Source organism: Phyllopteryx taeniolatus, chromosome 6, assembly GCF_024500385.1.
Source record: "Phyllopteryx taeniolatus isolate TA_2022b chromosome 6, UOR_Ptae_1.2, whole genome shotgun sequence".
Classification (NCBI taxonomy): domain Eukaryota; kingdom Metazoa; phylum Chordata; class Actinopteri; order Syngnathiformes; family Syngnathidae; genus Phyllopteryx; species Phyllopteryx taeniolatus.
In genome coordinates, this window is record NC_084507.1 from 16,719,868 (window position 1) to 16,739,663 (window position 19,796).

The 19,796-nt window shown below is 41.8% G+C and overlaps 2 protein-coding genes across 2 annotated transcripts; one reads left to right on the plus strand and one right to left on the minus strand.

Annotated features, from left to right (window-relative positions):
• Positions 1-258: 258 nt before the first annotated feature.
• Positions 259-7,981, minus strand: tubb5 (tubulin, beta 5). The gene is made up of 5 exons (XM_061776889.1): positions 7,821-7,981; positions 5,308-5,416; positions 4,898-5,008; positions 3,298-3,542; positions 259-1,221 (listed from the first exon to the last, which is right to left on the minus strand). Exons 1-5 carry the CDS (start codon positions 7,875-7,877, stop codon positions 409-411), a joined length of 1,335 nt encoding a protein of 444 aa, XP_061632873.1. The 5' UTR covers positions 7,878-7,981; the 3' UTR covers positions 259-408.
• A 2,404-nt stretch (positions 7,982-10,385) lies between these two features.
• Positions 10,386-18,964, plus strand: flot1b (flotillin 1b). The gene is made up of 13 exons (XM_061776890.1): positions 10,386-10,508; positions 10,992-11,051; positions 11,999-12,074; positions 13,086-13,176; positions 13,609-13,752; positions 13,835-13,954; positions 15,099-15,194; positions 15,291-15,443; positions 15,530-15,711; positions 17,087-17,132; positions 17,227-17,364; positions 17,653-17,817; positions 17,957-18,964. Exons 2-13 carry the CDS (start codon positions 11,009-11,011, stop codon positions 17,984-17,986), a joined length of 1,284 nt encoding a protein of 427 aa, XP_061632874.1. The 5' UTR covers positions 10,386-10,508; positions 10,992-11,008; the 3' UTR covers positions 17,987-18,964.
• The last annotated feature ends 832 nt before the right edge of the window (positions 18,965-19,796 follow it).

The following is a 19,796-nucleotide window of genomic DNA, read 5'->3' on the forward strand; positions in this document are numbered from 1 at the left end:
AACTACATTTAAGTGAGGGTAGGAGATTCTATTAGACTGGCCAAAATATAAGTAATACTTTGTCTTCTAATAGCATCTATAGGCAGTAAACCTGTTTTGGGGTGACATTTGTGTTTGGTGCTTTGAGATTTCTCTAATGTAAAATGTGTCTTGGCTCAATAAAGGCTGGGAAGGATCATGTTGTTTTGCAGACTGAACAGTAAATGGCTGCGTGTTGAAAAAAAAAATACATATAAGCAATGATGAAAAGACAGCAGCTTCTCATTTGACAGATTTTACTGACGATGAATGACTTGGGGACACTAACATTGTCTAAAAGAATCAGATTCTATCACAGTTGAAACTATGTGGTCTCCTGGGTTACATAAGCGGTGGACCCTTTGACTGTCTCGCCGCCGCTCTTCTCTCTTAAGCGTCTTCCTCGGCATCCTCCTCGAACTCGCCCTCTTCCTCGGCCGTGGCGTCCTGGTATTGCTGGTACTCTGACACCAGGTCGTTCATGTTGCTCTCGGCCTCTGTGAACTCCATCTCATCCATGCCCTCGCCTGTGTACCAGTGCAAGAAGGCCTTGCGGCGGAACATGGCGGTGAACTGCTCGGAGATGCGCTTGAACAGCTCCTGGATGGCCGTGCTATTGCCGATAAAGGTGACTGCCATTTTGAGGCCACGGGGTGGAATGTCGCACACGGCTGTCTTCACGTTGTTGGGGATCCACTCGACGAAGTAGCTGCTGTTCTTGTTCTGCACGTTGAGCATCTGCTCGTCTACCTCCTTCATGGACATGCGCCCACGGAAGACGGCGGCCACGGTGAGGTAGCGGCCGTGGCGAGGGTCGCACGCCGCCATCATGTTCTTAGCGTCAAACACTTGCTGAGTGAGCTCTGGTACGGTGAGGGCACGGTACTGCTGGCTGCCCCGGCTGGTGAGGGGGGCGAAGCCGGGCATGAAGAAGTGCAGACGGGGGAAAGGCACCATGTTGACTGCCAGCTTGCGCAGGTCGGCGTTGAGCTGGCCCGGGAAGCGCAGGCACGTGGTGACGCCACTCATGGTGGCGGATACAAGGTGGTTGAGGTCTCCGTAAGTGGGCGTGGTCAGCTTGAGCGTGCGGAAGCAGATGTCGTACAGCGCCTCGTTGTCGATGCAATAAGTTTCATCTGTGTTCTCCACCAGCTGGTGGACGGATAGAGTGGCGTTGTAGGGCTCCACCACTGTGTCGGACACCTTAACACACAAACACACATTATTATCCTGTTTAGGCAGGACAGTGGAACACAGATGCCGCAACCCAGGCCTCGAGCTGAAGGGGGCCATGAATGACAGCTGACAAAAACGAGGGCACTGCTTAAGGCACTGCAACGACACTGGTGAGAAAAACCCTTACTAGCCGTTGCTAATTGGTGTATCGTTCGGGATCAAGGCAGCTGATATCGGTCCATATTAATGACAAAAGTTTTTTGAGGGTGCGCGGAAACCAGTCACGTCTAGTTTGACAGCTCTCATATACTGTACATAGGCACAGGATATCCCAAAAGTCACTATGCCAGAGTTGCCAACCTATAAAAATTCACTTCCACAACAATTTGTCCAAATTTGTCTGAATTTACTTATTCTCAAAATTTTGTCAAGAATATTCATAATTCATATATCATAATCATTAATAAATGACGGCTTCAATATTTGTCATTTTAATGTTTTTATTACGTCAACCTTGTAATGGTGGACGCAGTTGCAGCCCAAATCAAAGTGCCAGTATATGACATTCCATCAAAAATATCCATTTCTGTTTTCAACCCCGGCAATAAAATAAAAACAGCAAATATACTACTATAGCAAATTAATCAGATTGCAAAGTTCAAAATTAAAACTCAGCACTATTTTGCAAACAAACATAACATTGCTGATAGACTGAATTGGATAGTTTATGTATGAACAACAGTTTATTTTGTGCAATATACTTATACAAGTAAGAAGAAATGTAATTACATCTTCTCTTGCATGCTATTACATATAGTTCCTATATCCACAATTGCTGATGAAACGATGCAAATGTCCCCATTGTGCGATTAATAAAAGTAACCTTAGATTTCAATATTTACTAATAATAATAATATACTTTTAAACTGCCCGAGTTCTGAAGTGACGTGTGCAGTGACATACCAATTCATTTCCAGTTCAGATGCAGCATCCTGTGTGGATGTGTATTATTTTATATTCACTAAACATATTAATTGGCCTGTCATTTTGCTGTTCAAAGTTGGTTACTCTCCGCTAAAATGCGGTTCCAGCCAGACCTACAGTATGTGACAAGTTTATCGTTTTACCAAATCACTTATTTCAATGTTTTGCGACTGCATAATGATAGCTTAGCAATTAGAACGGTTATGAGATCGTCTTCGCCTATCCACTCCTCGTCCTCCCTTCGTGACACTTGTAAGAAGTGTAGCTTAATCGCTACCATGGAGATGATGACTTAATGAGTTGACACTGGACGCAAAGAACGTTTGCCTCCACGGCTTTGCAGCCGAGTGGCGTAATAAAATAGCATGCACCAGGCAGCTGTTCAATGTGGACACGCCGGTAATGTCAGACGCCGGATATATATCTTTTTTTACCCCCAATATCTGGAACAATCAGTGTTACGGCCACAACAAGTCAACGTTCAGTGATTTTGCTCACAAAATACGGATGTTCCGTAACATTTGGCAGCGCTACTATACCTGTGTACCTCGGTTTTTCTATTTCATTACATGTAGCATTCGGACACACGTGAAGTCGTTCACATTTGGCAGTTTAGGCTTTTCAGTTTTATTAAGCATATACTCTATATCGCCTTGCCCACAGCTCGCCAATTGACATTGGAGCACCGTTGCAAAATTGCTGCCTGGCAAGAAGTTTTTCTGTCCCCGACTGCAGATCAGCACCAGTTTGAGAAGCTTTATGTCCGGCACACTACTCCAACACAGTACAATTTAAGCTATCCATGGGATGTTTCTCGAAATAGGATCTGGTCTTTACAAACCATGCAGCGGAGGGCCCGCTTCTACGACCACTGATGAAAACACAGAACTAACAGAGCAGGCATTCGTGCAAAACCAGAGAATGTCTATCGGCGGGACAGTCACTGGACAGTCAGGGATAGAACAATTTTCTTTTGTCTTTATGTGTTCTGTGACTGACTGGCCACCAGTTCAGGGTGTACCCTGCCTCTCGCCCAAAGTAAGCTGGAATTGGCTCCATTTACCCACAAACCTAATGAGGACAAGAGCTGTAGAAATTCCATGAATGAGGTGATCTCACCTTGGGGGAAGGCACCACACTGAAGGTATTCATGATCCTATCGGGGTATTCCTCTCGGATCTTGCTGATGAGCAGGGTTCCCATCCCCGACCCGGTTCCTCCGCCCAGGGAGTGCGTGAGCTGGAAGCCTTGCAGGCAGTCGCAGCTTTCCGACTCTTTGCGCACCACATCCAGCACAGAGTCCACCAGCTCGGCACCCTCCGTGTAGTGACCCTTAGCCCAGTTGTTGCCAGCACCGCTTTGGCCTTCACGACGACAAAGTTTACAGAAGACTAGTCAGCTAACAGTGGTGGGACGTAACCAAGTACAAATAGAGAGTTTTCTTTGAGTGTTAATTTTTGGGATTCATTTTCTTCTTTCGTGCTCTCCATTTCAAACTGAAATTTATACTTTCTAGTCCTTACTTTGTCAAAATAGCCATTACTTTTTTACAGCCTCCGCTAATGAGAACAAAAAAGACGCAAATAGACAAAGTCAACCTCAGTTGATATATTGATTGATTGGGATCAAGGAAAAAACAAACAAACAAACAAACAAACAGGGACATCAGCGACATGGAGGAACAAGAACCAGGGAGCATTAACGACGACTGTAACAGATTTGGAGAAGCACGATATCCCCATCCATTTTAGAGACTGGTTTAGTGTTATCGGTTCCAAAAAGGATTTGTGGTGAATATGTTGTCTTTTGCCAGCCAAAAAATAAATAAATAGATTTTAAAAATACCAGCAAGTTAAAAAAGGATGGAAAAGATTGTGTGGAGAATTTTTTTTTTTTTTCCTGTTGTGCCAAGTCATCAAAATGAGTATTGTATACAGTGTATAGTAATTGACAGTAAAGACGTTTTCTATACCTTTAAGTACAGAAATTAAATCATTCTACTTTAAGTCTTTTTTTTTTTACAAAATATACAGGTATGTACTTATTTAAAGGGAGTTAGATTTTTGTTTTTAATCACTTTTTGTTTTTGTCATATTTGTTATATTTGTATGGCCTAAGAGTGGAACATGAGTAAAATGTGTGAAAAGAAAAACTAATAAAATAAATAAATATAACAATAAACCCACCCTGGCTCACCTTGTGTCTCTAATTTGATGTGCAAGAAATCACACCACCCAAGGAAAACCAAAATCAGAGACAGAAAGTGTGACTGATGTGGTGTCGATCATTTATAGTGCACTTCCGGGCCCACTCATAGCAGGCATGCCACCTCGGCCTTGTGCTGACCCATTATCTCGGGCTTCAGGAGCTTTGATGAAACTATGGCGGAATATCCACCTCCGTAAAATAGAACGTAAAAATGCCCAACCCTCGTTGGCCAGAAGCTCAAACAGCTGAAGGATTAAGCAGCGAATTAGCAGTATCTGCTCGACAGGCAAGTTTAAAACCTCTTTTTTTTTATTGGAATTGATTGTATATTCCAAAAAATTAAACTTCAAACCAATAACATCTGGTGTTATGGTAACACTCCATTTCAAATACTGTAAGTCACGCTACCAATGTAGCAGCTGTGGCTAACGTCCACTTGTTGACAGCGTTAAGGCTAGCTCAATTTTTAAGCACGAGTACTTTTGATAGTAGGGTTTATAAACACACCCACCAAAGACAAAATTGTCAGGTCTGAAGATTTGGCCGAAAGGTCCGGACCTCACAGAGTCCATGGTGCCTGGCTCCAAGTCCACCAGGATGGCGCGGGGGACATATTTCCCTCCTACAGCGGGAAGACGAGAGGGAGGTCCACGCACGGAGAGAAAGAAAAACAGCTCAGTAATGGAACACAAGCCAAAGTGAAATAAAGGAACACAGACAAAAGGATGCTCACCGCCCTCCCCTCTTTTCCCCCCATCACACCACTCTGCCCCCATACCGAGTTACCTCCCTCTGCCCTTAATCTGTCCCCCTTCCAATTCTCCCATTTGTTAATCTGCTGCTAACCTTTTAATGATTTTTTTTCTGCGCTTGCTTAAAATGTCATTTCTATCTAGTTCAAGCTACAGTATGTCGTATAACCTGTGGCCTCGTTGTAGTAGACGCTGATCCTGTCCAGCTGCAGGTCGCTGTCTCCATGGTAGGTCCCCGTTGGGTCGATGCCATGCTCATCGCTGATCACTTCCCAGAACTGCGCACACACACACACACACACACAATCACATGACTGGCTGTTGCCTCAGTGCAAGTACAACAAGCAGTGCTGTTCCAGTCACTGGGGGAGGACAAGGGGGGAGTTCCAATGAGAAAAACAGGAGTTTGCACATTTGCAATGTGAGATTTGTGGTGCTAAAATGCAAGATTATCCCTCCTTTTACTGAACTGTTGACTTTCCTCAGTCACATACTGATGACTGAACACTTTTTTCAGATTTAAACATGCAAAGAAGAAGACTCAAAGAAGCTAGTCATCCCCATTATAACTAAAAAATAAACCTCACACTGAAGCTGATTGTATTGAGATCTGTACTGAATGCTTTGTACCCCCTCCCCCCACTTTCCCTTTAAAAGACCACACTTCTGTGCTTTAAATCCCTCCGAATGGAACTGTTGATGCAAGCAAGTAGCTATTTGCAATAAGAGATCTTCCAAGTTCCAACTTTTCTTCCCTGCCATGCAGCCTCACTTTTTTTTTGTAGCAGCAGCAGATGCAGGATTTAAAGTAATCTAGATAAGCGGGTCGCAGTATTTAAGAGATTGGGGAGTCATCAGTGGAGTATGACCCCCCCCCAAAAAAATTGACCTTAATATGAAGAGCACAAAGAAGAGTATGAAAATGGATCAGCAAAACATTCCCGATGAAAGAATGAGGACAATAAGCCGCAAAACAATGATGCCACACCCTGACCCACTTGAGCCACAATGACGTCCACTCAGCGATTGGGTCAATCAAAGCCCGCTGGACATCCGAGTTCGTCCGCACGGACAGCAAAATGCTACGAAAGAGCGAGTATTTGACAGCAGAATTATGTCAAATATAAGCGTATAATTGATGCTAGTCTTTCATAGGCAGGCTATCAGACGAGCAGGATCAGATTAGCAGGGGATGCACCCTGGATGCAATGAGCATCAGCTGTTTGCTCCAATCCTTCCCTCACCCTCTTCTTAATGTGGTTAAGGGAGGAACAACCTATATGGATCACAAAGACAATTAGGACACGCAAATTTGACCAAATAATAAAATATCTTTAAAAAATATACATATTGATTGTAAGCCATATTTAACTATTTTGTATTTTTTTTAATGTATTTTTTATTAATGTAAGGGGGGGGGGGGGGGGGCTATGGATCACACAGACAAAAATAGATTTAAAAAAAAAAAAGCTTCAGGGTATTACATTGATTGTAAGGCATTGTTCCTTTTTTAAATTATTTTCCTAAATGCAGACAATTATCTGGATTTTTACTAAATGATATATTTAAAAATCTGAGCATCTTGTATTAGGCAGATGTATATTTTTTTTTTGTATTTGAAGCCAAATCAGGCCCCCTGTAGTAGTAATTTATGGAAATATATTGAAAATAACACCAAAACAATGAATGCAAGGAAGAAAAGACTGCAATTGTGTGAATAAATGAGTGGGAGGGGGTTTTTTTATTTATTTTTTATTTTTAAGAATTTGTAGCCTTGGTTGCAAAGCAGATGTGTGACCCTCAAGCACAATGATGTCATGTGCTCGACTATTGTGCCAAGAAAAGCAACATAAAATGAAAATTGGGGTTTAAATCAATAAATCAAGAGATAACACCTCCAGAAAGGAAAAATAGTAAGTTAATGAGTCATTTCTTTATTTCGTTTTGGTGCTTTGTCTGCCAATTACCCGTGCCACACCCATGCTACACAGCAGCTGATGGGCTGAACCATCTGCTGCAGCCCCCCAGAAATGATCATCTAATCGATAGCAGTTATTGATTAGTCTCGAAAGAAGTAGGAAAGAAAGGGAAGTGGGGGAGCACTAGCCCTCTTTTGTGTGGAATATTTAAAATGGGAAGCAGGACAAAGGCAGGAAAAGACAGTGAATGCAGACACTTCTTTAATATTGCGCTCACTTCGACACAAGCAGGCAGACAAAGAGCGTGGATGTGGGAGAGAGACACACCCGGGCAGAAGACCCAAGCAGGCAAGTGTACCGTTATTCCGTCGCTCCACAGTCCACACCCACCCTCCATGACACCGCATTGCACAATGGCATTTTTTTGTTTTTAAAAAAAAAAGACAAAAAAGAAAGAAAGAAAGAAAGAAAAGACTACGTGCCAGCCACTCTTCTTATTTCATTCAAGTGAAATCAACTTGTGTGTTATTCATTTCTTTTGTTGAGTGAGCCCTTTTGTCCACCAACTAGAATCAAGTCATTGTTTACCATACCTGCATAAATTAAGACACCCCCCACCACCACCACCACCACCACCACCACACACACACACACACACACACATACATACATATAGCCAAAGCGAAACAGGCCACTTGTTAGAATATCTGATTTGTTGTTTTTTTTTTTTCTCCCTCTCTCCCCTCTCCCCCATATTTCCTACCTTGGCACCAATCTGGTTGCCGCACTGTCCGGCCTGGATGTGCACGATCTCCCTCATGGTGGATGCCAAAAATAAAAGTCGGGGGAGAGTTCCTTAGACAGGCAGAAACAAGATGAGTCGAGCCTGCGTCGGACAATGGCTTTATAATGCTGGAGGGGCTCCAGGGAAAGGCAGGCTTGGAGTAGAAGGCGGGGCTTGTGGGAAGCAAGGGCTGTCTGATGTGGGGATTGGCTGAGCCTGGTGCGGCGCTGCCGGGCTGCAGAAGGGGCTACGGCGCCCCTCCTCCAGCTCCTGCACAGTTGGGAGTGGTGGCGAGGACATAAAAGACGCACACAGCAGACATCACATTCAACAGTCAGACGCACAGACTTTTTTTTTTTCTGTTTGAAAAATAATCTTTGTCAGTACTTATATCGATGAGATACTTTCTATAAAATGTGATTAGTCTGCAATTTCAGAAAGATTAGTATTTCTTACAGTAGATACATATACATGAATATGTGGACTTTTCAAAATGTTTTGGGGGAATGCTGAGCATTTTGAAGCTGGAATGCTTTCAATTGTTTAAAAAAAAAAAAAAAAGTTGGATTTGAGGTCAGTTTGGTACATTTCTCCATTAACTAGATTTTTTTTGTGTGTGTGGAAAATGTGGAATTATGGGAAAATTGGAAATTTGTGGGCAGCGCAGTGGTGAGCGGTTAGCAGATCCACCTCACAGTTCAGGAGGTCGTAGTTTAAAATCCGGGCTCCGGCCTTCCTGTGTGGAGTCTGCATGTTCTCCTGTCCCTGCATGGGTTGTCTTTGGGTTTCTCCAGTTTCCTGCCACATTCCAAAAGCAAGCATTGAAGACCAAATTGTCCATAGGTGTGAATGCGTGTGCGAATGTTTGTCTTATAAGTGCGCTGGGATTGGCTGGCAACCAGTTCAGGGTGTACCCTGCCTCTCGCGCAAAGTCAGTTGGGAGAGGCTCCAGCACACCCATGGCCCGAGTGAGAATAATCGCTGCAGAAAAATGGATTCATGGGAATTTGTGGAATGTGAATGATTATTAGTACACAATACTAATTTATATTATTGGAAAATTTGAAATACAATGTAACATTTTGAAATTAGACGTTAGTTAAAAGTTGAAGTGAATTTCTCCATTGTTGTGTCAAATTTCTCATGGGAAATTTGAATTATTATTTTTTTTTTTTTTATGTTGAGCATAATGCGGTTTGAATGGTTTAAATCAACTGAGTACTGGTTAATTTTAGGTGACTTTTTAGATTTTATTTCCCCATTAAAATGTTCAACATTTTGAAGTTAGAATTGTTTTCTATCAGTTGAGAAATTGTTCATTTGAGGTGAGTTTTTCCCAATTTTTCAATAAATTTGGACATTTCTCATGGAAAATGTGTAATTCTTCAAAAAAAAAAGTAATTTTGGGTTTGATTATTAAACAAAGAAAAGTTGGAAAGGTTAAAATTGCGAAATGGTAAACTTGAGATAACTTTGTTTTAAATTACTCAATTACTTTGAATGATTTTTGTGCACGGAATGTGAAAAATAGTAATCGGCAACACTCAGGGGCGGAGCCAGGGTGTGACCAAGGGCTGGCCACCCTACACTGAATGTTGGCCACCCCGATAACCGCGGCCTTCATGTTTCGCCAATTTTCATGTTGTTTATAAAGACTCAAAACGCAACACGGTAGCATGGGAGCAAGCACCATCAACCCCTCTGTTGACGATTGGTTTTCAAGGGGCAAAAAGTTTGATCAGCGCCACATCAGCGATAGGTTTTCGAGGCGTATCGCAAAAATATTTGGCCACAATTGTCTGGTTCCGCCCCTGGCAACACTTGGGAAAGAGCAGTGCAAGGCATTGTTTCTTCTTCCTCGTTTTTGTTAGATCATGTGAGATTTCTGTCTCTGCGGACTACATTCATGAACAGCAATGGAACACAATCTTTATGTCTGTGGTATTTTGCGTTGAGATTATCAGCGCACACCGCACACAGTACTACCAAAACTATCACATGCCTGATTTTTTATCTTCATGTGTGGTCTCTTACAAAGATTTGAAAAATCCTTATGTGTGTACATGGCCTTAGGCAATTATGCTGTTAGGCTAACGGTATTGATGTGAGAATGATGAATTTCAGTAGAATTTGTTCTCGAAAATTTCCCATTAATATGAAAGGGCTTATTGGTAGAAAATGTGAATTTATGGGATAAATGGAAATTTTCGGAATTGTGGTTTTCTTCTGAATGATTATAAATGCTGAAATTATCATCATTTGGGAAGCTATAGAATCCCCCCCCCCAAAATGTACAATTTCGCCATTAGAGTACACGTCCAGCTGGCGACCAGTTCAGGGTGTACCCCGCCTCTCGCCCAGAAGTCAGCTGATAGGCTCCAGCACGCCCGCCACCCTAGTGAGGATAAGCAGGACGGAAAATGGATGGCTGGAGTACACGTCATGATTTTGTCATTTAAGGTGTAGTGTCACACTTGACCAGCAGATGGTAACAGAGAGACATTGGGGGTGAAGGGGGGGGGGGGGGGGGGGTTATGGGCGTGGCCACCGTGCACTTCCGGTCTAGCAGACATTTTTGTCGCTCCGGTTGACGGTAAACAGCAACCTCCTCACTCGAACCAGACCGACGCGGACAAAGCTCGGTTTTACTCTCCTCGACGAATAACGGTAGGTCAAACCTGCGTGCCAACGATTTATTATTCATCGGATTTTATATTCTGTGAAGAAAAAGGAGAGTCGTCACTGTTTAACCGTTAAGCTTCTCGGAATGTGCTCTTTTGGGGAGGAGGAGGGATGAAGGAGTGGAGGATATTATGCACGCTGTGAACGCGAACAAATATCATTTTGAACGTGTTTAATTGGATTAAGCTTGACAAACAAAGTCTTTAATAGAAATATTTACTTTAGACTGTTTCGAGCTTCTTGTGGTTTTCATGTTTTTATTTATTTTTTTAATTTGGTCGGGGGGCGTGGTCGCGTCAGTGCAGTGCAGCGCAGTAATCATTAAATGGCGACATGTCCAGTTGGCAATGTTCCCGAGAAAGCGCTTTAATCTTTACTAGTGCTTATAAAAGTGATTGACTTTTAATCTGTTAGAGTCGCTATTGTTGTGTTTTTAGTTCTGACGAGGTTTTCGTGTGTTTTTAAAAGCTAAAGCTGCAGAAGAAATGTTCTACACATGTGGACCCAATGAAGCCATGGTGGTCTCAGGTAAGTCGTGTGATTACTGTTTTCAAGTTTTTTTTAAATTTGTACTAGTTTTGGTAGTTTGTATTTTTTTCTTCGTCTTTATTTACACATTTAAAACTGTAAATGAACCCATAATATCGTCAATTCTTGCAGTCAGTTTATCATTGTGTAAAAGGAGAGAAAATGAAATGTAATTTAGATTGTTTATGAGACTATTAAGAATGTATTTTTAAGAGAGATTTGACATTTAAATGAACCATTTTATTGCCAATTCTGGGTTCAGTTGAGCAGTGGGCAATCTTTTCATGGTGTATAAGGAAAACCTACATTAAATGTGATTGTGACTAGATTAATTTTTTTCATTTTTCTTTGCGTTGTTAGTATTTTCATTTAACAAATTCCACATTTAAATGAACTGATTGTTGTCAATTATTGGGTTCAGTTTAGCAGTTGGCCATCAGTTCATTGTATAAAAGGAGGAACTACAGTATATTTATTTATTAATTTACAAATTTGACATCTAAATAAACACTTTTTGTCAAAACTGTCTTATATTAAGCAATTTCTCTTTTCCGAGACTTAAAAAAAAATGCATTTACAAATTTCACATTTTAAATAAACTTTAAATATTTAAAGTCTTGTTTAATTAAGCAGTGGGGCACCATTCCCCCCCTCACCCTTAATCACGTGACCAGATGACCTCATTAACAGATCAAAGTTGCGACATTAAGCTAATACTTTCAACCTCTGTATCAGGTATCAGATAGTATTTACTATCATGTGTTATTACAGAATAAAACACGTTTAGACTTTTTCATTAAGTTTGGTAGCAGAGTTCTTGGTGAGGACATCATGGATAAACAGAGTTTTTTTTTTTTTTTGTGTGAAAAAGGTTGTGACCTGAATGCAGCCAGTTACACATGAGCAATTTTAATGTGTGTGTTCTGCATCCTTCTCTTTCCCTGCAGGCTTTGGCCGCTCTCCGCCTCTAATGATCGCCGGAGGACGAGTATTTGTCTTCCCGTGTATTCAGCAGATTCAGAGGTGATGGCGCTATTCTGCTTATTTGTCCTTTTTATTGTCAGCCTGTGCTCTAAATGTCGCTCATGAAACATTGAGCTCATTGTTAATAGGAGATGAGTATAAAATTTTCCTTTCTGGTCTTGCTGGTCATCACAGGCCCAGGGGAGTGGTTGATAATTGACTTACTTCTCCCTGGCTCTGCCTCTCATATCCTCTTGTATAATGGCACAACCTTGTTATGAATTTTAAGCATTGCAAATACCTTGCCTAGATAAATGTATAAAATAATTGTCATGTCTTTTAATGATGAAAATAGCACAGCAGTATTGCACTTAAAACGTAATTAAATGGAATGTAAAGAACCAGGCGTTGTGCTTCACCTTGCCCACCAGGGGGCAGTATAAGACAGACGTACGTAATACACGAGAAAAAGACAGCGCTGTGGCTTGGTAAGCGGCAACAATAGTCATTTTTGACAGAGGACAAAGAATATATGGAGTAAATATTGTTATATAGTCTGTCTACATGTGTTGCTGCATATTTTGATTTAGGGTTATAACAATCGTAACAGTGATCCGAGTTTCGTTAGCCCATCTCTGGTGTTTTGCATTTTGTGTTAGCATCAAGCTAGCTGACTTTCGTAAGTTATTTCTAGTAATGTAATTCTCTGTTATGTTTAGTTTTAAAGTAAACTTAACTGGGAGTGGCAATAAACAGCTTGACGCAAGCACTTGGCTGTGTTTTTGAAGAATTGTTCACAGTCTGCTGCTTGTTTATCTAGCGCTCATAACAGATTTTTGCTTGCAACTCAAGACAAAAGAAGCAGCCGGCTCGTATCTCGAAAACTCTTACGTTTGGTCACTTGTAAGTTGAGGTACTACTGTATGTGCCACTTATCAGAGTCCAACACGAATCTGTGTATCCAACAAAACTCATTGCAGCTTTGCTTACAATTTGGCCTAAAGATGGTACCGGTTGAGTTGCACTTTAGATGTTGAGACGGTTCCTGATTTGTATCTTTTGTTCTTCTAGGATCACCCTGAACACACTAACTCTAAATGTGAAGAGTGACAAAGTGTACACCCGACATGGTGTCCCCATCTCTGTCACGGGAATTGCTCAGGTAACATGTGAGAGGATGGATGAAGGGAAATGATAATTTTTTTTTTTAAACAGATGTACTATAATAAAATGTTTAATTTAACCTGCATTGATGCACTGATACTTAGTATCAGAATTGTTAATACAAAAAAACATTTTAGGGGCTCAATTGTCATGGCCAACATGCAGGCAAGTATTGTTTCTGTGCTGCTTTGATGCATCTTGGTGTCAAGGAATTATGTTGAAGTGAGGGTGAGGGGGGGGGAGTTTCATTTAGTTAGGCAATGGCCCTGTCTAATAGAAAAGTAGTGCTTTGCTGCCATCTTGTGGCTCATACAGGCAGTAAAATCTTGCTCGGTCATATCTCCTACAAATATTGAGGGACCAATACAAATAGAAGAAAAAAAAAAAGTGTGTGCGTCTCCCCGTTCTGTCATACCATTTGATCTGCCAGGTGAAGATCCAGGGCCAGAACAAGGAGATGCTCGCTACCGCCTGCCAGATGTTCATGGGCAAGTCAGAGGCTGAGATTGCCCAGATCGCCCTGGAGACGCTGGAGGGCCACCAGAGGGCCATCATTGCTCACCTCACTGTGGAGGTGATGTAATGTCGGATAGTGGCACGCAAGCCAACGGCCCGCTACCAACGAGTGACTAAAATGTGTCTCTCGCTTGCTGCAGGAGATCTACCAGGACCGCAAGAAGTTCTCCGAGCAGGTCTTTAAGGTGGCCTCCTCGGACCTGGTCAACATGGGGATAGGGGTGGTCAGCTACACCCTCAAAGATGTCCATGATGATCAGGTACACCCTTCAGAGAAGCCAGCGTTAGTGTGCTACTGCAACGACCTTTAAAAAGCTGCCTCAACTCTCATTTAATGGGATAGTTTAGTCCAGTGTTTCCCAACCTTTATTGAGGGAATGCACATACAATGGTACGTCAACTTCTGGGTGACCAGACTTGTGACTTATTTAGATTTGAGGATTTTTTTTTTTTTTGTCTTGAATTGTTAGCAAAAATCTGAACTAGGAGCACTAGATAGTAGCAATGAACTTCAAATCAATTAGCAGATAGTGAACAATTCTTTAAAAAAAAAAAAAAAGTGGCCAATTGCTTGTTTCAAGATTTTTATTGGCAGTCCCATTTGAAGTTAAACAAAACAAAGAATTGCATGTTGTGCATTGAATTAAACTACATAATTTATGAAAGCCTGCTGGCTTATTGCTCGCACACAATGCAAAATGCTGTGGACGGGCTAACGAAACTAGCTTTGGTGTGCCTGTAGTTATAACCCTTCAAGCAACAGATATTTTGAACACAAATGGTGTAGCAACACATCTAGACAGACACATATTTATATTCTATTACTGCAGCTTATTGAGTCACAGTAGTTGTGAAATTCTTCTGTGTATGGCAACGTCTGTACTTCACTGCCAAAGTGACCAGGAGTTAACAATAATACATATGATATCCATAGAACAGGAAATGGAAACAATTGCAACACGGGACAGTGCCTGGCTCCTCAGTACAATACACTTTAATTTAATAATGTCATATACACTACACGCGTAGCTCCGTACATATTTCCTACAATCCTGATGCATATGAATTTTGCAGACATCGACTGTACCAGCATCTCTTTTCTTTTCATGAACCTTTTAGTCTCTGACCACTAATACACTTAAGTGGCCAGTATTGACTCCCTCAACCGCTCTTTACATTAGCGACGAATTAGAGCAAAGTGCTACCATAGCAACCGTGCGCCTTTGCTCTGTATCAAACTGGGAGCGGTTTAACAGTTTCCTTGTAATGTAGATAGATAAGGGTACCAAAATATTAGGAAGAGCTCTTAATAGGATGTTTTGCAGTTGTACAACCACAATAATAGACAGATTGTGAAATCAGTACATTTATTTACATATAGCTGTCTCTGTGTGTCTATTCCAGGACTACCTCCACTCCCTCGGCAAGGCCAGGACGGCTCAGGTGCAGAAGGATGCCAGGATCGGAGAGGCTCAGTACAAGCGGGACGCTGTCATCAGGGTAACGATGTCATCTTTAGTTTAGCTCACTTCGATGTCAGCAAACCTTCAAAAGTACATTTTCCTTTAAATGTCTCTGTTCTTGTTCTCTATGAAGGAGGCCCAGGCCATGCAGGAGAAGGTGTCTGCTCAGTACAAGAACGAGATCGAGATGGCCAAGTCCCAGCGGGACTACGAGTTGAAAAAGTCTGCCTATGATGTGGAGGTCAACACCAAGAAGGCAGAGTCCGAAATGGCCTATCAGCTTCAGGTGCGTTCCCCAAGCCTTCCGGTGGCACGACGGGAACTTGTACCTGCGCATTCCCCTCCTCTCCTGACTTCTTCTCGGCCTCGCAGGTGGCAAAGACCAAGCAGCGCATCGAGGAGGAGAAGATGCAGGTGCAGGTGGTGGAGCGTGGCCAGCAGACCATGCTGCAGGAGCAGGAGATCGTCCGCAAGGAGAAGGAGCTGGAGGCCAAAGTCAAGAAGCCCGCAGAGGCCGAGAAGTATCGTCTGGAGAGGCTGGCCGAGGCTCAGCGGTAAAGCAGTAAAGCCTATCTAGGAATGCATCAAAAACTAGAAATGACAATTCCCAATGCTGGGATGCTAAGAAACGTGTAAATAAATTAGTAGATCACAACAAGCCAAACAAATATGGCCCCCTTGTTGCTGAAACTGAGATGAAACCACAGTAATTGGGTAGGCCACTTGGAAACTGCACTCCAGAAAAGTGAGAAGCCAGAAATCTAGGATCTCTGATTAGGCAAAGTTAATCGGCATGCCGCTTGAAGTCGGGAGTGTTTCTCAGGGAAAATTGAATCTGAAATTTCCAAACTCCATCTACAAGAAGAAAACAAGTGTTCTACTTGCAAACTTAAGGCACATTGATTGCGGGATTCCAGAAAAGACACTTTCTGACCTCGGACAAGGGAAAGTGTATGCGTTGCGTAGCAGGCTCCAAGTGGGAGTTCCTACTTGCAAACTGGTGATGCGTTTGCTTCGTTCCAGGAAACTAGAAAGTCTGAAGTTTCCAATCTCCAACTCGGAAAAGTGCATTGGAAGTCAGAGTTCTGACTTGCGAACTCCGGGTAAATTGATTTGCTGCATTCCAGAAAACTTGGACATCTGAAATGTGCATTAGAACTATGCTTGAAGTTGTAAATCGATTTGCTGCAGCCCATAGAACTAAGAAGTCGGAAAAGCGGGTCTCAAAGTTAAGAGTTCCTACTCTGGATTACTCGAATTCTGCGTTCCTGAAAAGTTCGAAATTTCCAATGTCTGACCATCTACGAAAAATGTATTCGAGCGCCGCTTGTACTCTGAGCTCTTATCTGTGAACGCACAGCAAAATGTTTGCTGCATTCCAGAAGAGTTGGAAACGTTTTCAACCTTTGACCCTACTCTGTTAATCAATTTCTGTATTCCTGAAACCTTTACAACTTCACACGAGAATAAGTGCTACATTCCAGAAAAGTTGGAAATGCGAATTAGAATGCTGCTGGAAATTGGAGGTTCCGATGATGAACGAGGGCAAAACAGCCGAGTTCCTTCTTGGGCCAAATCGATTGCTGCGTTCCTGAACTCAGAAATGTCCTACCTTTTGTCGAGGTGGAATGCTTCGGAACACGAGTCTTAAGTCTGTGTTCCTACTCCCTAATTCAAGGACAAAGTTGTTGCACTCCAGAAAAAGTGTTGTCTTTGTTCGTGTTTACATTAGACTAACGCTTTGCTGGGAAGGCAAGAATAACCCACACTTGGATTTTACCAACTCAATCTGGAATGTAGCATTATGAGGCAAGGCCATGACATCATCGTATTATCTCACAGTGTGATCTGCTTTAGTCAGCGCTTGTAGGCCAGGCCGTGGCATCATGACTAAGGCGTTACAGTAACACGTTTGTTTCCTGCTGACAGCCTGCAGCTCATCATGGAAGCTGAAGCTGAGGCAGAGTCTATCAGAGTGAGTTTTATTTTATTTTTTTGGGATAACCTACAGAGACAAACGCTTCTTTCACTAGTCCCACAATGTTCTTCTTTGTCCTGTGTGTGTGTAGATCAAGGGAGAGGCGGAGGCATTCGCCCTGGAGGCCAAAGGCCGCGCCGAGGCAGAGCAGATGTCCAAGAAGGCCGAAGCCTTCAAGCAGTACGGAGAAGGAGCCATGGTGGACATGCTGCTGGAGAAGCTCCCTCTGGTCAGTTCCACTTTGAACTGACACTTATGCAGTGTGTGGCCCTGCAGATGACGTCACAGTGGTGTCTTAACAGTCTCTGAATCACTTAGATGTTGACTGGCAAACTTAAGGTGGGCCTGTACGTGTGCCTTCTTGAGCAGATGGACCTTGCGGCCACTGCCAGATTTCAGTCCATTACTTTGCAGTGTCTTAACAACTGTTTGAGCCAGATGTTCACTAACAAACTTAAGGTGGCCCTGTACCTTCTCCTCATGTTTACCTAATCTTCAAATCCATGCGGTCCCACAGATGGCTGAGGAGATCAGCAAACCGCTGTCGTTGGCCAAGAAGGTCACCATGGTGTCCAGCGGTGGCGGGGACGTCGGCGCCTCCAAGCTGGCCGGCGAGGTTCTGGAGATCATGACCCGCGTGCCCTTGGCGGTGGAGAAGCTCACCGGAGTGCACATTTCCCAGGTACAAATATATATATATATATATACACACACAGACAGTAGAGGAAATAATTGAATTCCCTGCTAAATTTGTAAGCTTGCTAGGTATAGCAGTATATATATATATATATGACATGTGACACAATACTGCCTGTGTACAGGTTACAGGCCAGTCTCTCCGTGTGCATTAAGACGACCTCACGCCCGGTGCCGCCATCTCCCTGCGTGCTTGTGAGCCTCATCAAATGCGCGTCTGCTCCCTCTCTCGTTGTAGCTCTAAAAGTGCTTTTTTCCCCCCCCCACCAGAGAAGATGCATTTGTGGCGCGACAAAGCCTTTCAGTGTCTTTAAATGAGTCAATATGTTATGTTTGTGTACTGGAGGACAACAGCCTAGCTTTGTCTTTATAGTCCGCTCTATGTCCATGATATTAGTCTGTGAAATAGATTGTAAAGGTAGCTTATGCACGGCACATCTTTACACCCAAATTTGCTCCAAATGCATACTAAAAAGTGGTTGGGCCTCACTGAAAAGAAGTCAAAATTACAAGAATAGTTATTTTCATGAAAGCTTGTAATAAAGGCGTTATATTATGTGAATGTCATACTGGCGAAAGTCGTGGGATTACAAAAAAGTAGGTGGTGATATTACAGTAATTGTCACCCATTAGAAAAATATAATATATTGGAACATTAAGAGTATGTAAAAGTCGTAATATTCCAAGAATTTTTACTTTTGAAATGTGATGTGAATATTACCAGACTAATGTTTTAATAAAGTGGTAATATGAAAAGAATATAGTCATGATTTAAAAAAAAAAAAAAGGTAATATTTGTAGAATGAAGTCATAATTGCATGGGAAATGTATACAATTTATTACTATAATATAATGACAGTCTCGAGACTGTATTTAGTTTAAGAGTTTAGAATTGTATGTGTATTCACGTAATATAAAAAAAGGGGAAAGTTGCTTCTTTTTTGTAATAGGACATTGTTTTTCCTCTAAATTTTAATATCTAGTCTCTGAAAGAAGAATTTATTTGGGGTGGAACATGACTAATATATTCTGTTTTTCCTTGTAACGTTACAGTTATGCTCTGAAAATTAATTTTTTACCATTCAATTTTTTTTTCTTGACACATTTAAACGTATTTTCAGAATTTTTTATTTTTTTTTTTAAACTAAAAAAATCAATACCTTGTTCTCAGATTAAGTCGGTTTTTGCTTTTATAATTCTCTGAAAATTGTGAATTTATTCAAACAATTCAATGACATTTCCCCCCTTCTTTTGAATGTGGCCCGGACCCTCTTTAATATGATCACTGCTGCATTTGTAGGTCACATTTGAAAGGAAATGGTTGTTGGGCGTGAGAGGGTGTGTGTGTTTGGTACATACAGAAAGCAAAAGTAAGTTTTTTTTTTTTTTTTCTTTCAAATGTTAATGGATAAACGTTACTAACTCAGACACGCTAATTGGTCATATTTATATAAACACTCATTTATGTTGTATTAAATAGTTTTTAACGCTTTACTCACAACCCAAAGCTGGATGCATGTCGTTACCGTGAAGTGCCTGCCTGCTTGGTTCAACTCCTCATCAAACCTCAGAGCTAGTGTGTTCATCCTGTTACACTTCAGGGAAAAAATGTCACCTTAATATCCGACTCGGGGTAACGGAGGGGTGTAAAATTTCCGCTAAATTTTAATGGGGAGTTAAGACGGGGAATTTGGGAAATAAGCATTAATATTCCCATGAAAAATTTCCAACTTTAAAAATTCCTGGACTGTTGCAACCCTATATCCGACTGATACAAGCCATAATGGTGCCACTACGGATGCCTCTTATTTTGAGTGTAACCCTTTTCAAATGTCTAATCGTGTACTTTTTGTTCAGTAAGAAAGCATGTGTAGCCTCAATGTTAGTGTTAAATGTTGAGCATTTATCTGTATTAAAAGAACATTCATTAAATAAAGTTATGATTTAATTACAGAAGCCTATGCG

What these genes read in the sequence shown, in the direction of transcription:
- tubb5 (XM_061776889.1), bottom strand. Translation starts at nt 7,877, where the DNA reads ATGAGGGAGATCGTGCACATCCAGGCCGGACAGTGCGGCAACCAGATT. An exon ending in CTACTACAACGAGGCCACAG is followed by an intron (nt 5,009 to 5,307) that starts GTTATACGACAT and finishes TTCCCGCTGTAG; the next exon opens with GAGGGAAATATGTCCCCCGC. An exon ending in GTGTGGTGCCTTCCCCCAAG is followed by an intron (nt 1,222 to 3,297) that starts GTGAGATCACCT and finishes TTGTGTGTTAAG; the next exon opens with GTGTCCGACACAGTGGTGGA.
- flot1b (XM_061776890.1), top strand. Translation starts at nt 11,009, where the DNA reads ATGTTCTACACATGTGGACCCAATGAAGCCATGGTGGTCTCAG. An exon ending in TGTATTCAGCAGATTCAGAG is followed by an intron (nt 12,075 to 13,085) that starts GTGATGGCGCTA and finishes TTGTTCTTCTAG; the next exon opens with GATCACCCTGAACACACTAA. An exon ending in AAATGGCCTATCAGCTTCAG is followed by an intron (nt 15,444 to 15,529) that starts GTGCGTTCCCCA and finishes TCGGCCTCGCAG; the next exon opens with GTGGCAAAGACCAAGCAGCG.